General features: G+C 37.9%; 1 protein-coding gene across 3 annotated transcripts in view; it reads right to left on the reverse strand.

The window, feature by feature from the left end:
• Positions 1–325: 325 nt before the first annotated feature.
• adgrd1 (adhesion G protein-coupled receptor D1) overlaps positions 326–22,973 on the reverse strand; it is a 73,902-nt gene continuing 51,254 nt past the window's right edge. For all 3 annotated transcript variants that reach the window (XM_066689537.1, XM_066689535.1, XM_066689534.1), the window contains 7 exons: positions 22,514–22,580; positions 19,253–19,319; positions 17,986–18,077; positions 5,562–5,688; positions 3,995–4,036; positions 3,429–3,521; positions 326–2,656 (listed from right to left, as the gene is read on the reverse strand). In XM_066689537.1, the coding sequence (XP_066545634.1) occupies positions 2,561–2,656; positions 3,429–3,521; positions 3,995–4,036; positions 5,562–5,688; positions 17,986–18,077; positions 19,253–19,319; positions 22,514–22,580 (584 nt within the window). In that variant the 3' untranslated portion in view covers positions 326–2,560. The remainder of the gene's footprint in view (positions 2,657–3,428; positions 3,522–3,994; positions 4,037–5,561; positions 5,689–17,985; positions 18,078–19,252; positions 19,320–22,513; positions 22,581–22,973) is intronic.

Here is a 22,973-nt window from a genome sequence, read left to right on the forward strand (position 1 = left end):
TGTGACTTCTTAAACATTGTCTTTGTTTACACTGAAGATGCTAGCAGGAAAATGACCACGCCACAGAGAGTTATGTTCATTGTTTCTATAAAGCCAGCGAACGCTTTATTAAATTCCCCTTCGTGAACTTTTTCTCCTTATTCAAGAGATGACAATTCAGATCAAGTCTACACAGCACATGAATCTTAAATTAAGACATAAAAAAGGCAGCCAAGAAAATTGGACAGAAACTGTTTCTAATACTGAAATTGTGATCAAACAAAAGATACTCCCGAGACATAATACAGTAAACACCATTTATAGAAAACAGTGTAGCTACAGTTGATAAAATAAATTCAATTTTATTCAAAAGGCACACAAACCTTTTTCTGCTCACAGTTATGTTTATACAGTTTCATCTTTAAAAAAAGGCAAAATGTTGGGCCCAAGTCTGAGCCCAAAATCAAACAGCGACACACATAAACAAAATAGATAACAATCCACCTCCATTATGAAAGTTACTTTAAGGGTGTTACAGAATAGTGTGAAACCATTTGTCACGCGAAACATGATAACTATGATTATTGCTTGAAGCCCTTGCAAGTATAGAATGTATACTATTATAATATTATTCACATATATTCTTTGGGGAAAGGTTTTTATTTTAATAATGTATATCTTTCTGAATCAAATGTATGACCTCACACCCCTGTATCTCAACCACCAGTGTGACTAGTGGGACGAAGGGAGAAAGGATCCAATTAACTCCCCTATCAACTTGTTCATAGATTATTGCTGACATAACTCGTCTGCAGACACAATGATTAGTCTTACTTTTTATTAGCTATCTTGCGACCTGCTCTTTCATGAACTAGTTATGCATGGTTTATAAAGTCACATGATTCCGCAACACCGCAACAGCACCTTTCATAACAGGCAACAGAAAATGATTGTAAGTTGAACATCCACGCAAGACACGTGTGCTACATTATCGAGTCACTCGCAAGAGAAAGCAATGACAGACTTATGTAACACTCAATCAGACTCCTTTTATACCAAATTAACGCTGAATAGTAGAATAACTTAAATTTTGTTATACCCCTTAATTTCCCATTGATGAAGCACTACAATATTGTCATTTACTATAACCTTATGCAAGCTTAATTACAGCATAATGATACACATTTCAAGTGATCAAGCACTAATAGGTTTAATATTCAATGTTTAATCGGAAACTCAAACAGAAAGTCTTTATACTGTGACTTCTGCCAGCATAGGAGACTTCCACTGCATATCTACACAGAAACAGGACGTGTGGTAAGACTGTCAATTATACGCAAAAGAAGATCAACTAATATACAAATTTACAGTGGTATCAAGAGCGACTGATTATGAAACAATCGTCCTCTCCCTTCCCCAGTGAAATCTGATTTTAGCCCAGGTACAATCACAATTTCAACACACTGTCACTTAATTCCAGACCAGGTTCTTGGGGGAAGATTTTTTTTAATGTATTTATTTTTTGCCAGAGGTTTTTTTGTAGAAACCCAAAAGAAAACTTTCCTAGCTTTGGGTTTTATAATTTGCAGGTGGGTCAACGTTTTGACTGAATCTCAGTGTTCCAGTGTGGTCTGAATTACCATCGCTCTAAAACAGAGCCCCCGATCTTCCATACATTCCTCATCAGAGTCTGATTTTGATTAAGAGAACAATACAAAAAGCTAAAATTGGCACATAGTCAAAGGGGAATAGTAAAAAGAAATATACAGCTTTTTAAATTAGAAAAAAAAGTACAGTGCCTTACTTGTCACATAGGGGCTCTCAGATCGGACCCGGTGACAAGACATTTTTGGCATTAAAAACATTAGCAAACATTCTGTATTTCTAAAAAGAAAATATTAGAAAAACTTTTTCTATTAGAAATTATACTTGCTCTCTGTTGGACGTCTGCCTTGATTGTGTAAAGCTGAAAAGAATTCAAATTAAATAAAAGATTATCCGCAACAACCTGACAATGGAAGAGAACTGGTCGATTTCTTCAGGGGGATTGTAACTTTGCTGTGATTTACACCTTTTCATTCTTTCACAGAGTTTCGGCCGCCAACCTGCCGATCATGATCTACTGGCCGATTTTGAATTTTATTATTTTCTATCATATTACATAATTTCACTCTTTAAACTGCAAGTCACTATAAAGGGCAGTTATTTATTTAAAAATATATCTAAGCTTGAAGGCTGGGTTGCTTTTTTGGAGGGGAGGTGAAAAAATGTATATATTTCTTTCTTCTCATATGAAATCTTCTGGTCATTAAAAGGTTACTTTCAAGCAACCAGATAATGTGAACCAAAAATAATAGTGATGGGCTTTTCATAAGACCATTGAGGGCAGATACAGTATGACCCAGTTAGACTGGTTTGTGGTTAAGATGAAAGTCTGTTTTCAATGTGCTCTCCTATTTCAATTAGCCAGTGTTACTTCTCTATTTACACGAATAAACTTTCTCTTTTCATATGCATATATTTATATATACTTATTTTTTGGGGTTTTCTCCAAAAGTCAATGGATGCAGTCCAGGCAGTACTACACTGCTGATAAGTCAATGCGGTTTGCTGAGTTTGTACTCTTGTCCCATGTGTTCATTTTTGTTGGTGTCGTTCCAGGCCTGTTTCCATTCATCTGGAAAAAATTAATAAATGAATTCATTAAAATCAAACATAACTGCAATGAGATTTCAAAATGAGTTCTATCATAGCGACAATAATTGCTTGGACAGAAGAACTTTTCCTTGACTTAACCTTTCCCAGTGAAATTCAACAGAGTGCCGTTGGCAATGCAAATGCTTGTGTGGGGGATATGGTTGCCAAGAAATGGTTTAAAGTTCCTTGGGGAACAATAAGATTTGTAAATGTTCCTATGAATATTGACAAAAGGTTTCAAGGGTTCTATCAGTAGATCTTGTCCAAATGTCGTACAGTAACCTTAAAGAATCCGCACAGATAAGGGCTAAGCCGTCCCTGTTTATCTTTTGAACTACATTTTTTCCAAACATGAAATCCCCCATTTGATATCAGGAAATGTTGTTGTCAACTTTTATCTACTGTCACAAGAATGTATTAGACATGCAAGATTATGTGAGACAGACCTTTTTACTCCAGATGAATCTCTACAGAGTATCAAAGCCAACGTATTTACAACCAAATCAGACTGTATCTAAAGTTCTTGCTGACATAATACGAAATATAAACATGTAGTTTCAAAAAGCCATTTTCAATGTTCGGGAAGCAGAATCGGCTTTATATTGAACAACCTAGTAAGGTAGCTCTTGAACAGCAGACTCTAAGAAATCTTCCACAGTGTAGCACCTTTATGCATGCCTAGCTGAGTGTGAGAAGTAGTTATGTTACAGCCAAGAGGAAGTTCAACAACAGGTAAACCAAATAATACTTACAATGTCAGAGTTGAAAGGTTTCACGTTGATGTTACGGATGGAGCTACTGGTAAGAGACCAAACCTTGGTTTTGTGTTTAAAGGCAGCTCGGACCTTAAAAAGGGGAAAATATTTAAATATATATACATTTCAAAGTAGCCTCAATATAAAATTTATATTATCTTCACATATTGTACGTTAGATATTAATAAATGAAACATAAGTAACAACTTTGTATTGTATTCCGTGGATGCAGACCTCGACATCAAATCAAATCCCATTTATAATTCAGTTCTTTTTTGTGATGAACCCATAATTAAATTACATAATCATTACAAGGATATTAAACATGCAGATTAGTCCCTCCACGCTTATTTATTTTTTAAAATAGTTGTCTTTGATGTTGCTAATCGTTTTTTTAATTTTCATCGAATTAAACAAAATAATGAAATAAATGTGTTATTCTCTCAGGTTTGGAGATGACTTCAAAAAAGCAATGTTATACAACCTATCGGAGATCATTTCCATTCTTGATTAGATTGATGAGTATAATATACATGTTGACATTTAAACACTATATGCAGTACCTCGGAGTTAAGAAGGCAGTGGAAGAGGAAAATGAAGAAGCCCTGGAAAAAAATACAACTACAGTTACTTACAGTTACTTATTATCAAAGTATCAAACTCTAACTTGAAGGGAAAATATTTGCAGAGATAAGAAATAACTCTTAGAATTCAGTAATTCAGGAATTCGAAATTATGTTGTATTTTATCCTAACCAGTTTGAAACAAGTGTATCATACTCATATAACTTACTCCAGTAGAGTCTGAATTGGCTAAATACTATTTGAAATAATATACCAAGCATAATAGTAAACTTAATGTATATCAGAATGTTAATTAATCATACAATTCTATAAGGAAATAACAACACAATTCAGATTTTATCCTTAAAACCGATGTGTACATCAGATGGACTTCAGTTGCCAAGCTTTTTTGTGCATTATCTCATTTGTAAATAGTAACTCATGGAATCTTATTGTTGTTTCCTTGATTTGCTTAATTTCCTTTTTAAGACAATGTTCTTCAAGTTTAATGCAAGTTTTGCACTAAATGGTTTCATTGTCCCCATTTAATAACTAATAAACACTGCTTAACTATGCTATTAAATCACTCAGATTATATAGACTTTATACAAATGTATTTAAAATACACCCTGCTCCACTCAAACCATGCTTGCCTATAAAACACAAGTCCTTAAATGAACAATTATGTCACCAAAATTCCAGCTGCTCATTGCCACATCGTTAAATTGTAATTTGTAGTCTGTACTGAAATAAAATAAATAATAATAGCCACATATAAACAGAAAACTATTGCGTGTTTACATCTGGTCAAACAATGCTAGAATAGAACTTGAAAGTTCGCTATGTTCGCTATGCTAACACAGCTAAGCTGAAATGATAAAAATGAAGACTGAATAATCTGCAGTTGTTTGTCCTGATTGAAAAAACAAATGTCATGGTGTGTGTTGTTTTTGCATCTGGCCAATCTATTGCTGATCTAATTTAAGTGGAGTCTGTTTATCCTATTGCATATGCAGGCCTTTGTGTTCATCTATTTATGATTGATATTCATAATGCCCCTAACGTGAAACCTATTCAAAGTTTTTAGTTTTTTTAAATCCACACTACAGTATGATCAAAGGTGATGCTGTTTAAAATGGTGGTTGTCTCTAAGATGGTAGGTGAAAGAGGAACGTCTTTAAATGCACAAATTAAGGACCATCCTGAAGCAGAACATATCAAGGAAGACCCTTACTAACCACCTCTCTGGTTATTTCAAACATATTGGGGAAGAAAGGCAATTTTTCCCCTCTCTTTTTTATATTTTACATTAATATTTCAGTCATGTCAACAAAACTGTTTCATGGCAGCCTACATAAATTGCGTCTTCATTCATCTGTAATAAAGCCATTATTAATCACCAATTTGAGCCCAGTAGAAGGAAAGATCAGAATTTCAATCAGCGTGGTCTCTTTATCAGTACACGCTGAATACATTTCGCAATCTGGCACCAAATCATGGCACTGTCTTCCCTGGTTAGGAAGACAGCAGCGCTGGGAAATGAAAAATGAAGCATGGCTGCATGTACCTGTAACGAATTAAATATAGCAAACATGTACTGGAATGGAAGCGCATGTTCATTGACAGCCAGGACCCCGAAAATCCACGAGATCCCCAGGATTGGCAAGAGGACAGCAACAGCTTTGGCCGTCAGCCTGAAAGATAATATAACAAAGCAGAAAGTTTGTGAGACGGACAGGATTCTTGAAATCAGCACCAGCAGTTCTGTGACGGCTGCAGGGCACCACTATGAAACAGCTAAAAAGTCCTTTCAGATGAGCTAGCTCTTTCTAGAAACTTCTATTTCAGTGGTGTTGGATGTCTGAACTTGATTGCTTCTGAAAGCTGTGTGTAGAGGAGAGAGAGTTATGCATTGCAATGCTGGTGGACAAATCAGGGAGCTCCATCTGTCCTTTATTACAAAATGGGATTGACTCATAACAGTGTTCTTAATGAGAGCATGTTTGGTTAATCAACGTTTTATTCTACTCAAAGTCAAGTATGATATCATAAGATAATCAATGTTTTGTTAAAGATGTATAGGTAGCACTGAAACATAAAACTGCTTTTCTTTACAGAGTACTTCCAGGAACAAACACACAACAAAGTCTTAACTACATTGCTTACAGTCAGGGGAAAGCATTTGGACGTTTGACGTATATTATATTGTCAACAAATCACTGTAAAAATAACTCCTTGAGTCAACAACCACAAGAAAGAGCCTTCCTTTTAAATAACATAAGACAACGTAGATTAAGTATTTGGGTCCATGTGAAATGAGATCTGTATGTGATTTAAACTACTCTTTCATCCACATCAAGCCTAAGCCAGACCGACAAAATCAAATCAAATACAAATCCCTTCTCCTAAAACCTGGTGGAAAAAAAATAATCAACTGCAAAGTGTTTCAGCTGATTCTATATGACTGTTCTCGGGTTCCTTTTCAGCTGTGGATGACAATAGTCACTTGAAAACAATGCGAAACCGAGACACAGAAGAGATTAGAACACCATTGCGAGTACATACAGTAGAAAATAAACACATAGTTTGAAGGTGATCTCATTTCTACCGAGGAAAGAAAAGCACATGACTCTAAAACAATGATTTATGTTGTTTTTGATTGCTTGGAGTTGAACCCTAGACTTCCCAGCTGGAATGCACAAAAGAACAATAATTGAACGTTCACGTTGTCACCAACAAATTCGTTTTCCTTGGTTTAAATACATATCCACTGCTCTCACAAATACAAACAGCAGTGACTTCAGACAAAACAAAGACATAAATACTTCTCATATTTTTCAAACAGGGGTTCATCCTTCTCTAGCAGGGCACCATTACACCACAATTTCCAAGAAGAAAAAAACTAGGAGGCTAAAAGGATTATGAAATAATGAAAAGTGCGATCTCTACTGTAAAAGCTCTCTTCCAGCATTTCAGATTCAGTCCCGAGTTATATAATCCTGCTTCTTCCTTGTGAGTGAAATTAATGCTTATGGTGCAGCTGAAAAATTGTATTCTGTGCTCCCTGAGCCAACTTCCAAACATTATTAATCTAAAAAGCTGTATTTCAGTAAGCAGAAACAGTGTGAGCCTGGCCTGATAGACTTGCCTGTCAGCTATTGATTTCATTCTATTTAATCATGCATCAGCAAACTGGCCTGAAGACTGATGTAGTTAATTGAGTAATCAGTTCGTCTGCACTTCACATTGCACATCTTTCACAGTCTTTGACAGCCACTGATAGGCTTTTATAACAGTGTTGTTTTCGGCAGTCGGGATTGGCACCCGTTATGGATCATTTTATAGCTGCTGGTTAAAAAACGCGTGTCCTTTAATTGGCGATTTTTACAGAGTCATGTGGAACAAACAATCTTCCCGTTCACAAAGCACAGGCATGGGTGAATATAAATTTGGTTATACAGTATAAAGTTTAGCTAGAAGTTTAATACAGATGGGGTAATAAAAATCTGTATTCCCCTCCCCCTGTTGTAAATCTACCATCTTCTGCTTCACAGAACCACCGTTTTTAACTGTGAGTGTGCCATGCAAATTGTGCAGCTACAGATAAAAGATTAAAGTCCTGTTACATGCAAGTTAATAAACACAATAAACAAACAAAAGGCTAGAAATGAATCTGTAAGCATAGACATGATTTAGAAAGGATTTCAGGCATCTTTAAGAGTGGTTTAAGTGCTTTAAAAGAAGACAATGGAAAAAATGAACAGGAGACCCGTGGCTCATTAAGGAAATCTCCAAGCTCCATTTTACAAAATAATTTCTAGATTTGCTTTTCGTCTTCGTTATTCTTTATGTTCGACAAAAGCTGCAGCAATTATAGTCATAATGCTAAATTACTATCATTACACTAAAGAGAAAATGTTACAGGCCCCTTCCAATTTGTAAATTTCCATCAGAAAAAAAAAAGATTAGACAAGCACTGCTTGTGTGGGTTTTTTCTTACTTATCTTCAGCTCATTTATGTAGACAGCACACCTTGGATACAAAATGAAAACAAAATTACGTGCCAATTATTTCTTTGTTTGTCATGGCTGAAAATAACTAATGTGGTTGGGTTTGAGTTTATTTCTTTGTTTCCTTTTGTTCCTTTTTTTCCCTAAATGACATCCTTTATTTTAATTGGTTGTCTTCAGATGTATGCTATTTTTTCTTCCTTTCTTTCGTTTTCCTTTCTTTGTATCCATGTATATATTGGAGTGTCCAGCTTTAAAGTAAATAATTCAAATACTTCCTTGTGATCTGTTTCCAATAGTTCTGTACCCAACATCTACGGTATACAGAAAGAGCAGTCTTTGTTGTTTGAGTCTAAAAGTGAATAGAAACCACTGGAATCAAAAAGTAAAGAAATCAGACATAACATAAATTAAGCTGCATTTCTTTACTGGGATGTCTTGCCAATGATTACTAATTACCTGATTAAAGAAATAAAGTTTCTAGTAAAGGTCTAAAATATTAATCTTCATATATCTGTAATGTTATACACAAGATTCTCGTTAGCACTGATAGCTACACTAATACACTGTTTCCCTGTTTTTCAAATGCACCTTAGTAATTGATTTACTTAAGAGTGCTGTGATGTAGGGTCCCTAAATTAAGCCTGACTATGCGTGTGATGCTTCTACCTACAGTAAATAAATCAGCTTTTCCTCCCAGCAATGTAACCTTTTATTAAGGTATCTGGTCCTAGAATATCAGGATAAATCCCTATCCCTGCTTTTCTGTTCATAGCAACTGTACATTACTGGTAATCACCAAATGCAATAACAATGGTGATAATTCTGCCACAGTCCTATATTCAGGGATATGAAGATTTCCACCATGATAAGATGACCTGGAATCAGGTATACTCAGCCTTCTCATCAGTAAATAAGGAACACAGTTGCCTTAGTAAATCAATCCTTTATTACTATTAGACAGTCAATAGTTAAGATAAAGAAAGCTGTTGGAAATTATCAAGGCCTGTGCATGAGAGAGCTGTCACAGTGTGCCTAAAAATAGAATATGAAAAGTGAGAGAAATCATAATGGAATGGAAAGTTTATTATCTTATAAGGGAATATCATCCACAGAAAATAACACGACTTGTTTATGCATACGCTCGGTTCTGAATTTCATTAGAGAACATTTCCCGGGTGGACGATAAAATTTTGTTGCCAACTTTTTTCCTTCAGATGTATCACAATGCCGCAATTAAAGGGACAGCAGGTGTTCAAACAGCAATCATATCACTAATGGTGCATGAAAAAAGTTCAGTCATAAATCCTAGGTTCAATTATTCTCGCTAAGGATTGTTCCGAAAGGTCTGCAACAGGAAACGGATTAGATAACATAAATCTCCCTCAAGGATAACTTGTCGCAGCCAACTTGTTGACTTCGTTTTTATTCTGTTCTCTCTCTCTTTTTTTTTTGCAAGAATACTGTCTCCATGACGACTACTACACTGATTGGAAAGAGACGTCAAGGTTGAAGATGCAGTAAACACATTCCAGAACAGCTCTCTCACACTTCCCCTTTTCTAAAGAGCAGCGCTGTAATGTACACGGGATGCGGGGGTTTAAGACCTAGACTTCAATTATCACTAATAATGAAGTTTATATTTACACTGCATTGAAAAATGTAAGGGCCCACTAAATACCCTTTCCCCCCAGAGTCGTACAATTGTGTGTCAAATGTAAAGAACACGTGTCAGATCATGACTAACGATTTGCTGCAGAACACGTGTTGTGAAATGAGAAAATCAGCTTTGCCCATGACGGGGTTACACACAGCCGTCGGATGAGCTTCACACACTTGCCTTCTGGAGTCACATCAAGGAGTGGGAAATTGGTAAAATGGATGGTTATTTTACCTTAATGGTTTTATATGTATTGGCTAATTTAGCTAAGTACAGTTAGGGAAAAAAGTATTTGATCCCTTGCTGATTTTGTATGTTTGCCCACTGACAAAGAAATGATCAGTCTATAATTTTAATGGTAGGTGTATTTTAACAGTGAGAGACAGAATAACAACAAAAAAATCCAGAAAACCGCATTTCAAAAAAGTTATAAATTGATGTGCATGTTAATGAGGGAAATAAGTATTTGATCCCCTATCAATCAGCAAGATTTCCGATCCCAGGTGTCTTTTATACAGGTAACGAGCTGAGATTAAGAGCACTCTCTTAAAGGGAGTGCTCCTAATCTCAGCTCGTTACCTGTATAAAAGACACCTGTCCACAGAAGCAATTAATCAATCAGATTCAAAACTCTGCACCATGGCCAAGACCAAAGAGCTGTCCAAGGATGTCAGGGACAAGATTGTAGACCTACACAAGGCGGGAATGGGCTACAAGACCATCGCCAAGCAGCTTGGTGAGAAGGTGACAACAGTTGGTGCGATTATTCGCAAATGGAAGAAACACAAAATAACTGTCAGTCTCCCTCGGTCTGGGGCTCCATGCAAGATCTCACCTCGTGGAGTTTCAATGATCATGAGAATGGTGAGGAATCAGCCCAGAACTACACGGGAGGATCTTGTTAATGATCTCAAGGCAGCTGGGACCATAGTCACCAAGAAAACAATTGGTAACACACTACGCCGTGAAGGACTGAAATCCTGCAGCGCCCGCTAGGTCCCCCTGCCCAAGAAAGCACATGTACAGGCCCGTCTGAAGTTTGCCAATGAACATCTGAATGATTCAGAGGAGAACTGGGTGAAAGTGTTGTGGTCAGATGAGACCAAAATCGAGCTCTTTGGCATCAACTCAACTCACCGTGTTTGGAGGAGGAGGAATGACCCCAAGAACACCATCCCCACCGTCAAACATGGAGGTGGAAACATTATGCTTTGGGGGTGTTTTTCTGCTAAGGGGACAGGACAACTGCACCACATCAAAGGGACGATGGACGGGGCCATGTACCGTCAAATCTTGGGTGAGAACCTCCTTCCCTCAGCCAGGGCATTGAAAATGGGTCGTGGATGGGTATTCCAGCATGACAATGACCCAAGACACACAGCCAAGGCAACAAAGGAGTGGCTCAAGAAGAAGCACATTAAGGTCCTGGAGTGGCCTAGCCAGTCTCCAGACCTTAATCCCATAGAAAATCTGTGGAGGGAGCTGAAGGTTCGAGTTGCCAAACGTCAGCCTCGAAACCTTAATGACTTGGAGAGGATCTGCAAAGAGGAGTGGGACAAAATCCCTCCTGAGATGTGTGCAAACCTGGTGGCCAACTACAAGAAACGTCTGACCTCTGTGATTGCCAACAAGGGTTTTGCCACCAAGTACTAAGTCGAAGGGGTCAAATACTTATTTCCCTCATTAACATGCAAATCAATTTATCACTTTTTTGAAATGCGTTCTTCTGGATTTTTTTGTTGTTATTCTGTCTCTCACTGTTAAAATACACCTACCATTAAAATTATAGACTGATCATTTCTTTGTCAGTGGGCAAACGTACAAAATCAGCAGGGGATCAAATACTTTTTTCCCTCACTGTAGGTCAATATATGTACTGAATAACTTAAATGCTGTTGTTAAAGGATGGTTAGCAAAGTCTATATCAATATCTTATTTCTGAAGTCTGGTCAGTGGAATTAAAGAGAAAGGCCTAGAGGGAGAGTTAGGAATTAGTAAGAATTTAGCTTAACACTTGAATTTCTTGTTCTTTTCACAGCTGTTTAGGCCAACTAACTTAACAATAGAGAACAATATTTAATATTTTCCATCCCTTTCTAATATGGATATAGAAATTAGGCTGATCTGGTGAAAGATGATAGAATTATAGCAGTTATGCCCAAAACAAATGTCAGAAAGGATTTGACACACAACAAACCCTGTCCCAGTAAGACAAATTGATGTGGACAAATAATAAATCAAACTGATTGGAGAAGCTCTATTCTGCACTAAAAAGGTAGACTCTCCTCTTCCTGCTTCACCCTATCAAGGCCAGGGTTTGATTGTAAGTTATCCATGTGGTTGACAAGTTGTGGTTATTCCTTTCAAATAACTTTACTTTTCAAAAGGGATTTAATCTGATGAACCTGTGCTCTTTGACTGAAATATCAGCTCAAAATGTCCATACCCCATGCCTCAGCATTGCCAAATTAAGGCAAGAAGCCAAGAATTCCCATTACAATATAATTGTCCAAGATGTATTGTTCATGGTAGCCTACAGGAGGTAGAATATTAATCAATAACTCTTTGACATCACAGACATGCAACTGTTCAGCAACGCAATTCCCATGGGCTGTATTATGCCTTAATTATACCTTCATTGTGATAATACACTCTTTTAAAAGTGGATTGCAGTCATTTAAGGTCAGTCTCTTGAATATCAAAAATGATTCTTGTCTTAATACAGACATTTACAGTGTGAATTTTAAAATAGGGTAAAAAAAACTCATTCTGGGTCTCTTAATTAACTCCTTTTAAAGGGTTTATATAAAATTATACAATGTACCATGTGTCGCATTTCTGCACATTTTTTGTCCATTAAAGTAATTTTTAAAACTTCAATCAGACCTTAAAAATCACTTATTTGAAAATTCTGCTTTTATCCTGTAAATATAACTCGTTAGGTGAGCAACAGGACTCTACTGTCCAGTGCTGTTATGACTTCACTTCGATGTGTACATACCAAGACTAAGCAGTGCACTGTCTGAATATTTCATGCATCCCAAATCAGGGTTAATTAACGGCCTGACACAGCCTCGGCAGATTTATGAACTAATGAACAACTGTATTCGATCTGAGACGCAACATCTGCACAACACAGTTTTCACCAAAAGGGGAAATAGAGGGCAGAAAAAGGCCAAATGACCCAAAAGAGAAAGAACAAGTCAACAAGACTGAAATGAGTTAAAACACAGTCAATGTAGGGGGCAAGCTGGGCAAGAGGGAAAAAAGTATTGGTCACAGACTACTTGAAGAGGCTCTGCTGAGGCACAATCCTGGATTCAGAGACCTTCTACAAACTGCCTCCCCGAATAACAGTGAGGGAAAAAAGCATTTGATCCCCTGCTGATTTTGTACGTTTGCCCACTGACAAAGAAATGATTTATCTATAATTTTAATGGTAGGTGTATTCTAACAGCGAGAGACAGAATAACAACAAAACAATCCAGATAAACGCATTTCAAAAAAGTTATAAATTGATTTGCATGTTAATGAGTGGAATAAGTATTTGACCCCTTCGACTTAGTACTTGGTGGCAAAACCCTTGTTGGCAATCACAGAGGTCAGACGTTTCTTGTAGTTGGCCACCAGGTTTGCACACATCTCAGGAGGAATTTTGTCCCACTCCTCTTTGCAGATCCTCTCCAAGTCATTAAGGTTTCGAGGCTGACGTTTGGCAACTCGAACCTTCAGCTCCCTCCACAGATTTTCTATGGGATTAAGGTCTGGAGACTGGCTAGGCCACTCCAGGACCTTAATGTGCTTCTTCTTGAGCCACTCCTTTGTTGCCTTGGCTGTATGTTTTGGGTCATTGTCATGTTGGAATACCCATCCACGACCCATTTTCAATGCCCTGGCTGAGGGAAGGAGGTTCTCACCCAAGATTTGATGGTACATGGCCCCGTCCATCATCCCTTTGATGCGGTGCAGTTGTCCTGTCCCCTTAGCAGAAAAACACCCCCAAAGCATAATGTTTCCACCTCCATGTTTGACGGTGGGGATGGTGTTCTTGGGGTCATTCCTCCTCCTCCAAACACGGAGAGTTGAGTTGATGCCAAAGAGCTCGATTTTGGTCTCATCTGACCACAACACTTTCACCCAGTTCTCCTCTGAATCATTCAGATGTTCATTGGCAAACTTCAGACGGGCCTGTACATGTGCTTTCTTGAGCAGGGGGACCTTGCGGGCACTGCAGGATTTCAGTCCTTCACGGCGTAGTCTGTTACCAATTGTTTTCTTGGTGACTATGGTCCCAGCTGCCTTGAGATCATTAACAAGATCCTCCCGTGTAGTTCTGGGCTGATTCCTCACCGTTCTCATGATCATTGAAACTCCACGAGGTGAGATCTTGCATGGAGCCCCAGACCGAGGGAGACTGACAGTTATTTTGAGTTTCTTCCATTTGCGAATAATCGCACCAACTGTTGTCACCTTCTCACCAAGCTGATTGGCGATGGTCTTGTAGCCCATTCCAGCCTTGTGTAGGTCTACAATCTTGTCTTGGCCATGGTGGAGATTTTGGAATCTGATTGATTGATTGCTTCTGTGGACAGGTGTCTTTTATACAGGTAACGAGCTGAGATTAGGAGCACTCCCTTTAAGAGAGTGCTCCTAATCTCAGCTCGTTACCTGTATAAAAGACACCTGCGAACCAGAAATCTTGCTGATTGATAGGGGATCAAATACTTATTTCACTTATTAACATGCAAATCAATTTATAACTTTTTTGAAATGCGGTTTTCTGGATTTTTTTGTTGTTATTCTGTCTCTCACTGTTAAAATACACCTACCATTAAAATTATAGACTGATCATTTCTTTGTCAGTGGGCAAACGTACAAAATCAGCAGGGGATCAAATACTTTTTTCCCCTCACTGTACATAACCTATTTATCACCAAAAATACTGGGACGAGCCTCCCTCTGTCTGAAATAGATTATATCAAAGGTTGCATGTGACATGGTTGTGTTTTGTTTTTTCTTAAGGGCACCATGGCCATAGTCATGAGTCAAGAGGACCTACACTCTCTTAAATACATGGGCAGCAGCAGTCTTGGTGTATTTGTCTGCTATCCCAATGCTTTGGGTTATATAGTGTCTATCACCGTGCTAACTGGTAGTATATGTATTATGTACAGTTTAAGAAAAAGATGAAGCCTGCAAGATATAATAATATAGTTTGCGAGATGAAAAAAGGTATGACACTTTTAAGGCATAAAAATGTTATGCAGGTATTAAAATACTGATTCTTAGCTTCAAATAGTTTCTGAGCTGAGTTTCTCCCTAAAGTAATGAAAGTAATTGTAATGTTATAAAGAGCCTGGAAGGGAGACAAGAGAATTGACTGGCTAAGTCTGGCTATGGTGAGCCTTAAGTGGTCTTTGATGTTCGGTACCTAAATGAAAGCAGTTTCAAGTGCTTCAAACAATGATATCTCTAGCTTTTGGCAAAGTGGCAATTATTTTTCTCTCTCTCTGTGTTGGGAGAATGTGATACATGACAGGCTTGTCTTAAGTTTAGACCACAATGATTTTTTTGGGGGGGAACACTTCAAAAAAGACTTTCAATGGACAAAATGAATATTTATTATTAATAGACGCATTGAAACAAAACCATGCTCAGTGTACACAAGTGGCCAGCACTGTGTACACAACATTAAGCACTGTCTGCACTTCACACACCATCAGGCTATAATAAATAAATATCTCTCCATACAATGAACCTCGATCTGACTCTCTCTCTTCAGAGAAAGTGTATTTAACTTCTAACTGATGAAAACATGGTTTCAGCCCCTGAAGTGACTGTCGCCAGTTATTTTGTTTTTATTCGTTTTTCGTGTCTTTACATAGACTCAAGGAGGTCAGGAGTACCATTATACCATTCAGACACTCAGCTGTGGACTTCAAATTGAAAACAATGTTCAGCAAAGACCCACTCCTTTACAATACAAATATTTGTATAGTAGAGAGTCAAAAAACAATATAGATATACAGCTCTAGAAAAAATTAAGAAACCATTGCAATTTTTTCTTAAATCAGCATCTCTACATGTATGGCAGCCATTCTATTCCAGTGTCCGTTGAATTTCAACACAGGCACACCTCATTCAACTCAATGAGGTATTGATTACCTGAACCAAAGCTTATTTAACAAGGAAAAGTATAAAAAACACTGCTGTGGTCATCACTATTCTCTTGCAATTGGACAAGCTGGGTGGCAAAAACAGTGCTAGTAGTACCTCAAAAGTAATTGGAATCAAAAAATAACTATTGACCATGCCAAAATAGTTGAAAAGGAAAGTTCTGAGTGAGGAAAAGAAGGGTTCAATTCTGGCTTTACTGGCAGAGGGATACAGTGAGCATTGGGTTGCTTCCATCCTTAAACGGTTCATAAGAACAAGGTCAAGCAGCAGACATTGGGGACAACAAAGCTACAGATCGGCAGAGGGACGAAAACGACTCTCCACTGACCAGGATGACCACCAACTCATTCAAATGTCACTCAACAACAACAGGATTACATCAAGTGACCTACATAAAGAATGGCAAACGGCAGCTGGGGTGAAGTGTATGGCGAGGACGATTCGAAACAGGCTCCTAGGGGCAAGGCTGAAGTCATGCAAATCTAGAAAAAAGCCCTTCATCAATGAGAAGCAAAGAAGAGCCAGGCTGAGGTTTGCAAAAGACCATAAGTAGTGGACCGTAGAGGACTGGAGTAAGATCATCTTCACTGATGAGTCCAATTTTCAGCTTTGCCCAACACCTGGTCGTCTAATGGTTAGACGGAGACCTGGAGAGGCCTACAAGCCACAGTGTCTTGCACCCACTGTGAAATGTGATGGAGGATCGGTGATGATCTGGTGGTGCTTCAGCAAGGCTGGAATCGGGCAGATTTGTCTTTGTGAAGGACGCATGCATCAAGCCACGTACAAGGTTGTCCTGGACGAAAACTTGTTTTCTTCTGCTCTGACAATGTTCCCCAACTCTGAGGATTGGTTTCTCCAGCAGGACAATGCTCCATGCCACACAGCCAGGTCGATCAAGGTGTGGATGGAGGACCACCAGATCAAGACCCTGTCATGGCCAGCCCAATCTCCAGACCTGAACCCCATTGAAAACCTCTGGAATGTGAACAAGAGGAAGATGGATGGTCACAAGCCATCAAACAAAGCCGAGCTGCTTGAATTTTTGCACCAGGAGTGGCATGTATATGTCTACAATTCGCAGTGCTGATACCCAGTTGTTATTTACAATGATAGGTTTTAGGATTCCATGGCATTTCTCCAGCTCAAAAAGACACACTCCAAAACAGCTTACTCACCAATTACTTTACACAATTTCAATGATTTTTACAGCTTCCTCCCTGCAGCAATATTTTTTTTCACACAATAAAGTAAGAAGGTTCAGCTGGGAGTTTGGCAATGTAGAGAGTGCACCTACAGCCTCCGTGCAGTCTTTGCTATGATGTCCTTTAAGGCCATTACGTGTCTGTTTGTTTTTTAACACATTATCTTTGTAAAACCCTTCTTTATTATCCATATATTTTCAATCAGACTGTAGGGCAGATGCTCTTAATCCATATTTATAGGAGGTCTTCCTGCCAGTTAGCATATATCCAGAAATCAGTCTATGTCCTATATTAGCACCTGCCAGCCACACAAATTGACATCTCTCTGAAACCCTTAATAGAAGTTAGACTTCCATTAATCTGGCTACATTGAATCTTATTCCAAATTAATTGCTAATATTAATAACACAGGGATGTTTTTTGATTGAGGCTTTTGATGCAATAACCATCCCTGTCCCCAAAAACATACACGCATGTCTTGGCATCCCACTCGGATCTCTGACAGAGATGGCATTTGGGCTCTTGTATTTTTCCAGTGTTCTTCATAGCTCAGACATTATTCCTAACAGAAACATATTCATCTCGATACTGTCAATGTTTAACTTTTAGCCTAATCCAAAATCATATACACACTGGTATAATGTGTCAAATTATAAATTGCCTCTACATCTGTAACAATAACAAAAACAACCAAAACTAATCAAGCTAATAATGAAAAAATAAATATGAATGACTATTCTAAAATAAACTAAATCTTTCCTTTCAGGCTGTGATTTTATCAGTCCATTTGATAGTTTTAATGTGACTTTGAACTAATCAGTAAGATTAATATCTTCATTGTTCTGCTCCAAACTGCATTTCCAACAGAACTGTGCACGGTGAAAGCATAAACAAAAGATGCATATCCATTGTTTTGTGTAAGGAAGGGAAAAGACTCACTTGACTGCGTTGGCATCTCCGTGTACCTTGTAGTTATCAGCACTAATTCTGGAGATGATTCTCGTTACAGCTATCAGGATGCCGATGTTTACCTGATGAAAACAGATAGAGATTTTCAAATGTTTTCCACATCATAAAAAACAAGAAGAAAAAGTGTGGCACCACATCTTTCATAAATATGATGATGATGACAAAAACACTGATGGTGATCATTAGTTTTTGTAGCAGTTGTCGAAGTAAAAGTGAACAATAATAACTGTCATCACTACTATCATCAGCAAAACAACTCTAATCCACACCATCAAAGCTGGAGGAAAAGTTATCTCTAAATAAATGTTAAAAAGAGGTTCTGTTTAGCTTTGGTTTGTGCTTGGAGACAGTGATTCCTTTGTGCTTCAAAGGCATGCTGCACTCCGGCCTTGGTGCAAATTAAACACAAAGTGGACATAACAGCATCATTTAAGAAATTATTCACAGGTGAAAAAATCAAGAATTGGAGCTATGAAAACAAGAATGAGTGGAGTTATATAAATCCATACCAGCGTTTACACACTGACACACACACATTGACAAAATCAATTGAAACACAACGTTGGCGCAGTCTTCACAGTGCCTTTTACTGATATGGAAATGCAGAAAAGAGACCATTTATTCAAGTGGATAGAACATTATTCAGTTGCTGTGCCAGTCCGGCTATTCGCTTATTAAACGGGATGGATCAAAATGAATTTTATACAGAGGTACTTTATATGGTAATGAAATGAAACCGATCTCCTTATCCAATGACCATCTTCACACTTGAGATATTATTTTTGTTGACACACATTTTAGACCCAGAACAAAATCATTTTTTGCGTACGCTACAGGAATGGATCTCGTGTAAAGATTTCTAAAGGAGCTGGAGTCTCCTTCCACATGCCCTTCATATATCACACTCGCAGATAATAGGATAATAGGGGCAGAGTCTCTTATCAGGATCAACTTGTGGATTCAATCCATCAGCTTCCTCTTTGATCTGGGGAGTGCATGGGTAATAGCAATACAGACAACATAAATGTCATTAGATTTCCTTTCTGTTATTCACACATTCATTAGGGGTAGATTAATCTGTCTGCCCTGTAGAATATGGTCATCAGTAGCCCAGAAGAGGATGTATTTTGCTTTAGTCTGACATAAATGACAAGATTTTAAAATGTTCATAAGCACAAAACATTCTATTGATTTACACCTGCTTACAGAATAAAAAATAAAAAACAAGTTTTCTTACCACAATTACAAAAAGTGCTGGAGCAACAAAAGCCCATATCGCTCCATTCTGAAGGGAGAGCCAGCAGCTGTGACAAGAGACAAGGACAAAGTGTTGGTTGGAGGCAGAGTTGGCCATTTTAGTTTGGCCATTTTTCCTCAGATTAATAAACAATTATCATCAGATGAAATAAAGTGGAAAGAATTGACTTTTACGAATGATTCCTTCATTTATTTTTTACTGGATTAATTACCACAGCAGTCGCACAACATGGACAGTGTTGATGTAAACGAGCAAACAAATTAAATATATGTTTTATATATATATATATATATCTTTAAAAACATATTTGACTGAATGTGAGTAAATTTCCAGAGACAACATGGGTAATATAGCTTTCAAGTAAAGCATCCATTTTTGTCTCCTCAACCAACCTCTCACTTTGATCAGCTCAACTGTCAGTTGGTTACAGCAGAGTAAGACAGGGATGACTGTGATATAAACCCGGGCTATTTTCTGCCAAATTACACCCTGAGATTTCTCTCCAAACATTTCTCCAATCCAGCTACTGTCGTGAGCATGTTTTTTCTTTTCACACTTCAACTTTAGGCAGACAAATGAAATAATAGAACAATATCAGTGTAATCTACGAAACCTCCTCAACACAATTTGTATTATTATTTACTAAAGATACGTAATTAACCCACCACAGTTTGCTGCAGCACAGCACAGGTTAAACATCACAGAATATGTTTGTACTGTTCAGCAATTCTATATGGAAATTACTCTCATTTCTTACTGGACCCTAAAGAATACAAGTCTGTAACAGCAATTGTTTTGATATTACAACTTGTTTAGTTTGCCGTTATTTTGCAACATTAATTAAACTTTAATTTCTAGTGGAGGGGAGGGGGGTAATTAATCCATCTGCACTTTGGATGTGTTTCACAGTGGATGGGGGATTAGCTGTTTACCCAGCTGTATCCACACAACAAATACACAGTTATTCTTCATTATCATTTAATTTATCCTTCTCTAAACCCAAAGTCACTGTTTGGGATTTGAGCTCCTTTGGCAGGAAGATAAATTGAATGTATTTTGATGGTTTCAGGGCGCAGTGTCTGTGGAATACATGTGGCAGAGAGAGCGTTTCTCCAATATATGCAAACTCATTTTCTCCGGATGTATTTTCAAACTTCCATTTAAAAAGCGTGCAGAAATTGAAGCGGCAGTACTATTAATAATGGTATTAATCTCAACTACATACATTAATGAATTCTTCCAACTTAAAACCCTTGGGGCTGCATTATGTCGAGGGACAAAGAAACTTGAGCTTTAATTAACAGTGGATATCAAATCAATTCTAGTCTCTCCCAAACAAAGAAGTATGGGCTGATTTCAACAAGGTTCAATCAGGCTTTGAATATCTGAATTAACATTTTCGATACGTCTATATCTTCAGTGAAGATAAGTGGTACACATGCAGTGGCAGGTTGCATCCCATTTGGCTGATATTTTAATTTTTACAAGCAAAGTGTAATTCTGAGAGCGTTACACTGCAGTCTCATTATTTCCTCAAGGAGCTTTTAGATCCCTGCACACGATGGGCCATATTAATTGCAGATTCAGTTGTGGGTTCACGAGTGTTTGTGGGTCTTGGTTGCTCCGTCTTTTATTTTCTGTCAAAGGAAAGCTATACGCAGATTAACTCATCAAAAGATCAGGTTCAGTGCCAGATGAGCGGATTATTGAAGTTCCTCTCCTTCACAGCTGGGTTGTAAAACAGTCCAAAGTGGGCATCCATTTATCTGAAGACATGCAGCAAGGAGGATCATCTCAGAGCAACCTATCCACATGAAGCACTGTAGCATGTTGCCCTCGAGCCCCACACTGTCACGGTGCAGAAGTCACAGGATGAGCTCACCTGGCCCCTGTGGTGTGTATTGCATCAATGCAGGCTGTGTCACCATGCTTCTACAGCCTTGCAACTGCCCCCGCATTTCAAACTGATACCTCTTTTCACTGCCACAGCTTGTCATTGAAGCCTCTAGGTTGACCTGAGATTAAGTCCATCATGTCTCAGAGGTTATTATATTAATTTGTTTTGTTGATTGACAGGGTAGCAGAATCCCCCCCCCCAAACAAAAAAAAAACAGTACATCATATTGTGTTACACAGTATTGCTTTTGCTCCTCTATGCCCAAGGTGATGGGGCACATAACTAGATCACCTCACAACTGACTCAGTCAGGGGAGCCTACGGGCTCATTTCGATCAACATCCACTCCATGGGTGAGCTGACATGCTTTGTCTGACCTGGGGAGGAATATAACGTGATCTGTTTTGGTGAAGGCAGTGGGAGCGGATTGAATTACAGGTCCATACACTGATTCAGAGGAAATTCAGGGGCACACTGCAAATCATAGCTCATTGTGGGTAAAATAACAAAAAGGCCCCATTTCCAGTTCTTAACATACGTTGATGTTACCATGCCAATGCCGAATATTTCTTGTTAATATGAAATAGATGGCACTTCCCCTTCCCTCTGTTCATTTCATTTTTTTCCCTAAAATAAACCTTCTTACTTGGCAACAATTCAGGTCATTCAAAGAAGCAGGGTGGCAGTCAGCCAGAGAGTCTATAAATCCCACAGCATTATAAAAATGGAGACATGAAAGCACCTACCTTTACTTTTCAATCCCCCATATCCTACAACAGAGGAGAAGGTTTCTGCTGGCTATTTTCTGTCAGCTTACTGAAAACCAACTCCCAAACATCAAAAAACACAGCTACTGCAGATCAATAGGGATTATATTTAACAAGCTAATGCAGAAATAGAGACATTCCATCAACAGAATATAGGATGTGAAAATTATATATATATATATATATATATATATATATATATATATATATATATATATATAATGTTTAAATGGCAATGGAACGCACACATTGCAAGAAGATCAGATCAAAGATGGACAAAGGAAGCTATTGGATGGATCCCAACAGATAAAAAAGACCTAGAAGATGACCACATAAAAGACGGGAAGATGAAATAATAAACTTTGCAGATTGGAAAAGCGAAGTTGTAGATCGAAGTAAGTGGAAACATCTTGAGGATGCCTTCATCCAGCAGTGGATCGATATGGGTTGATGGTGATGATGACGACATATATATATATATATATATATATATATATATATATATATATATAGAGAGAGAGAGAGAGAGAGAGAGAGAGAGAGAGAAAGAGAGAGAGAGTTTTTATTTCTTACTTACTTTCCTTCTTTGCCATAGCTGTCCAGGGCTGATGTGACAGAAACAATGCAGATCACAAGAGGAGAACCTAGAACAATATGATACATGGGTTAGGGAAAGAAAAACAACAGGCAGAAAAAAGCAGAAAGTCTCATGCTTACTAATAAATGCATCTTTTTTTAATCCTTTTGGCTGCACAATTCCAAGACGACATTGTTTTGCCATTTTGAAAACGGAAGAAAAAAAAAACTGAAGATTGAGGACATTTGCTGGATATAAATATAAACTTTAAAGGCAAATAAATGGGGAGTACACTTAGTAGCAGTAGCTATTATTATCTATTGGCTATTAGTAAACACAGCTGGACGAAATTGTGCATTGTTTGCTTTTGGCAACAAAAATGCTAAATAGGTTTGCAAAAAAGATTAAAATTACTCATCCCAAATAATCAGTAAAACATGTGGGAAAGGCACACTGACTG

The sequence above is a fragment of the Amia ocellicauda genome, chromosome 17, assembly GCF_036373705.1.
Source record: "Amia ocellicauda isolate fAmiCal2 chromosome 17, fAmiCal2.hap1, whole genome shotgun sequence".
In the NCBI taxonomy this organism is placed as follows: Eukaryota; Metazoa; Chordata; class Actinopteri; order Amiiformes; family Amiidae; genus Amia; species Amia ocellicauda.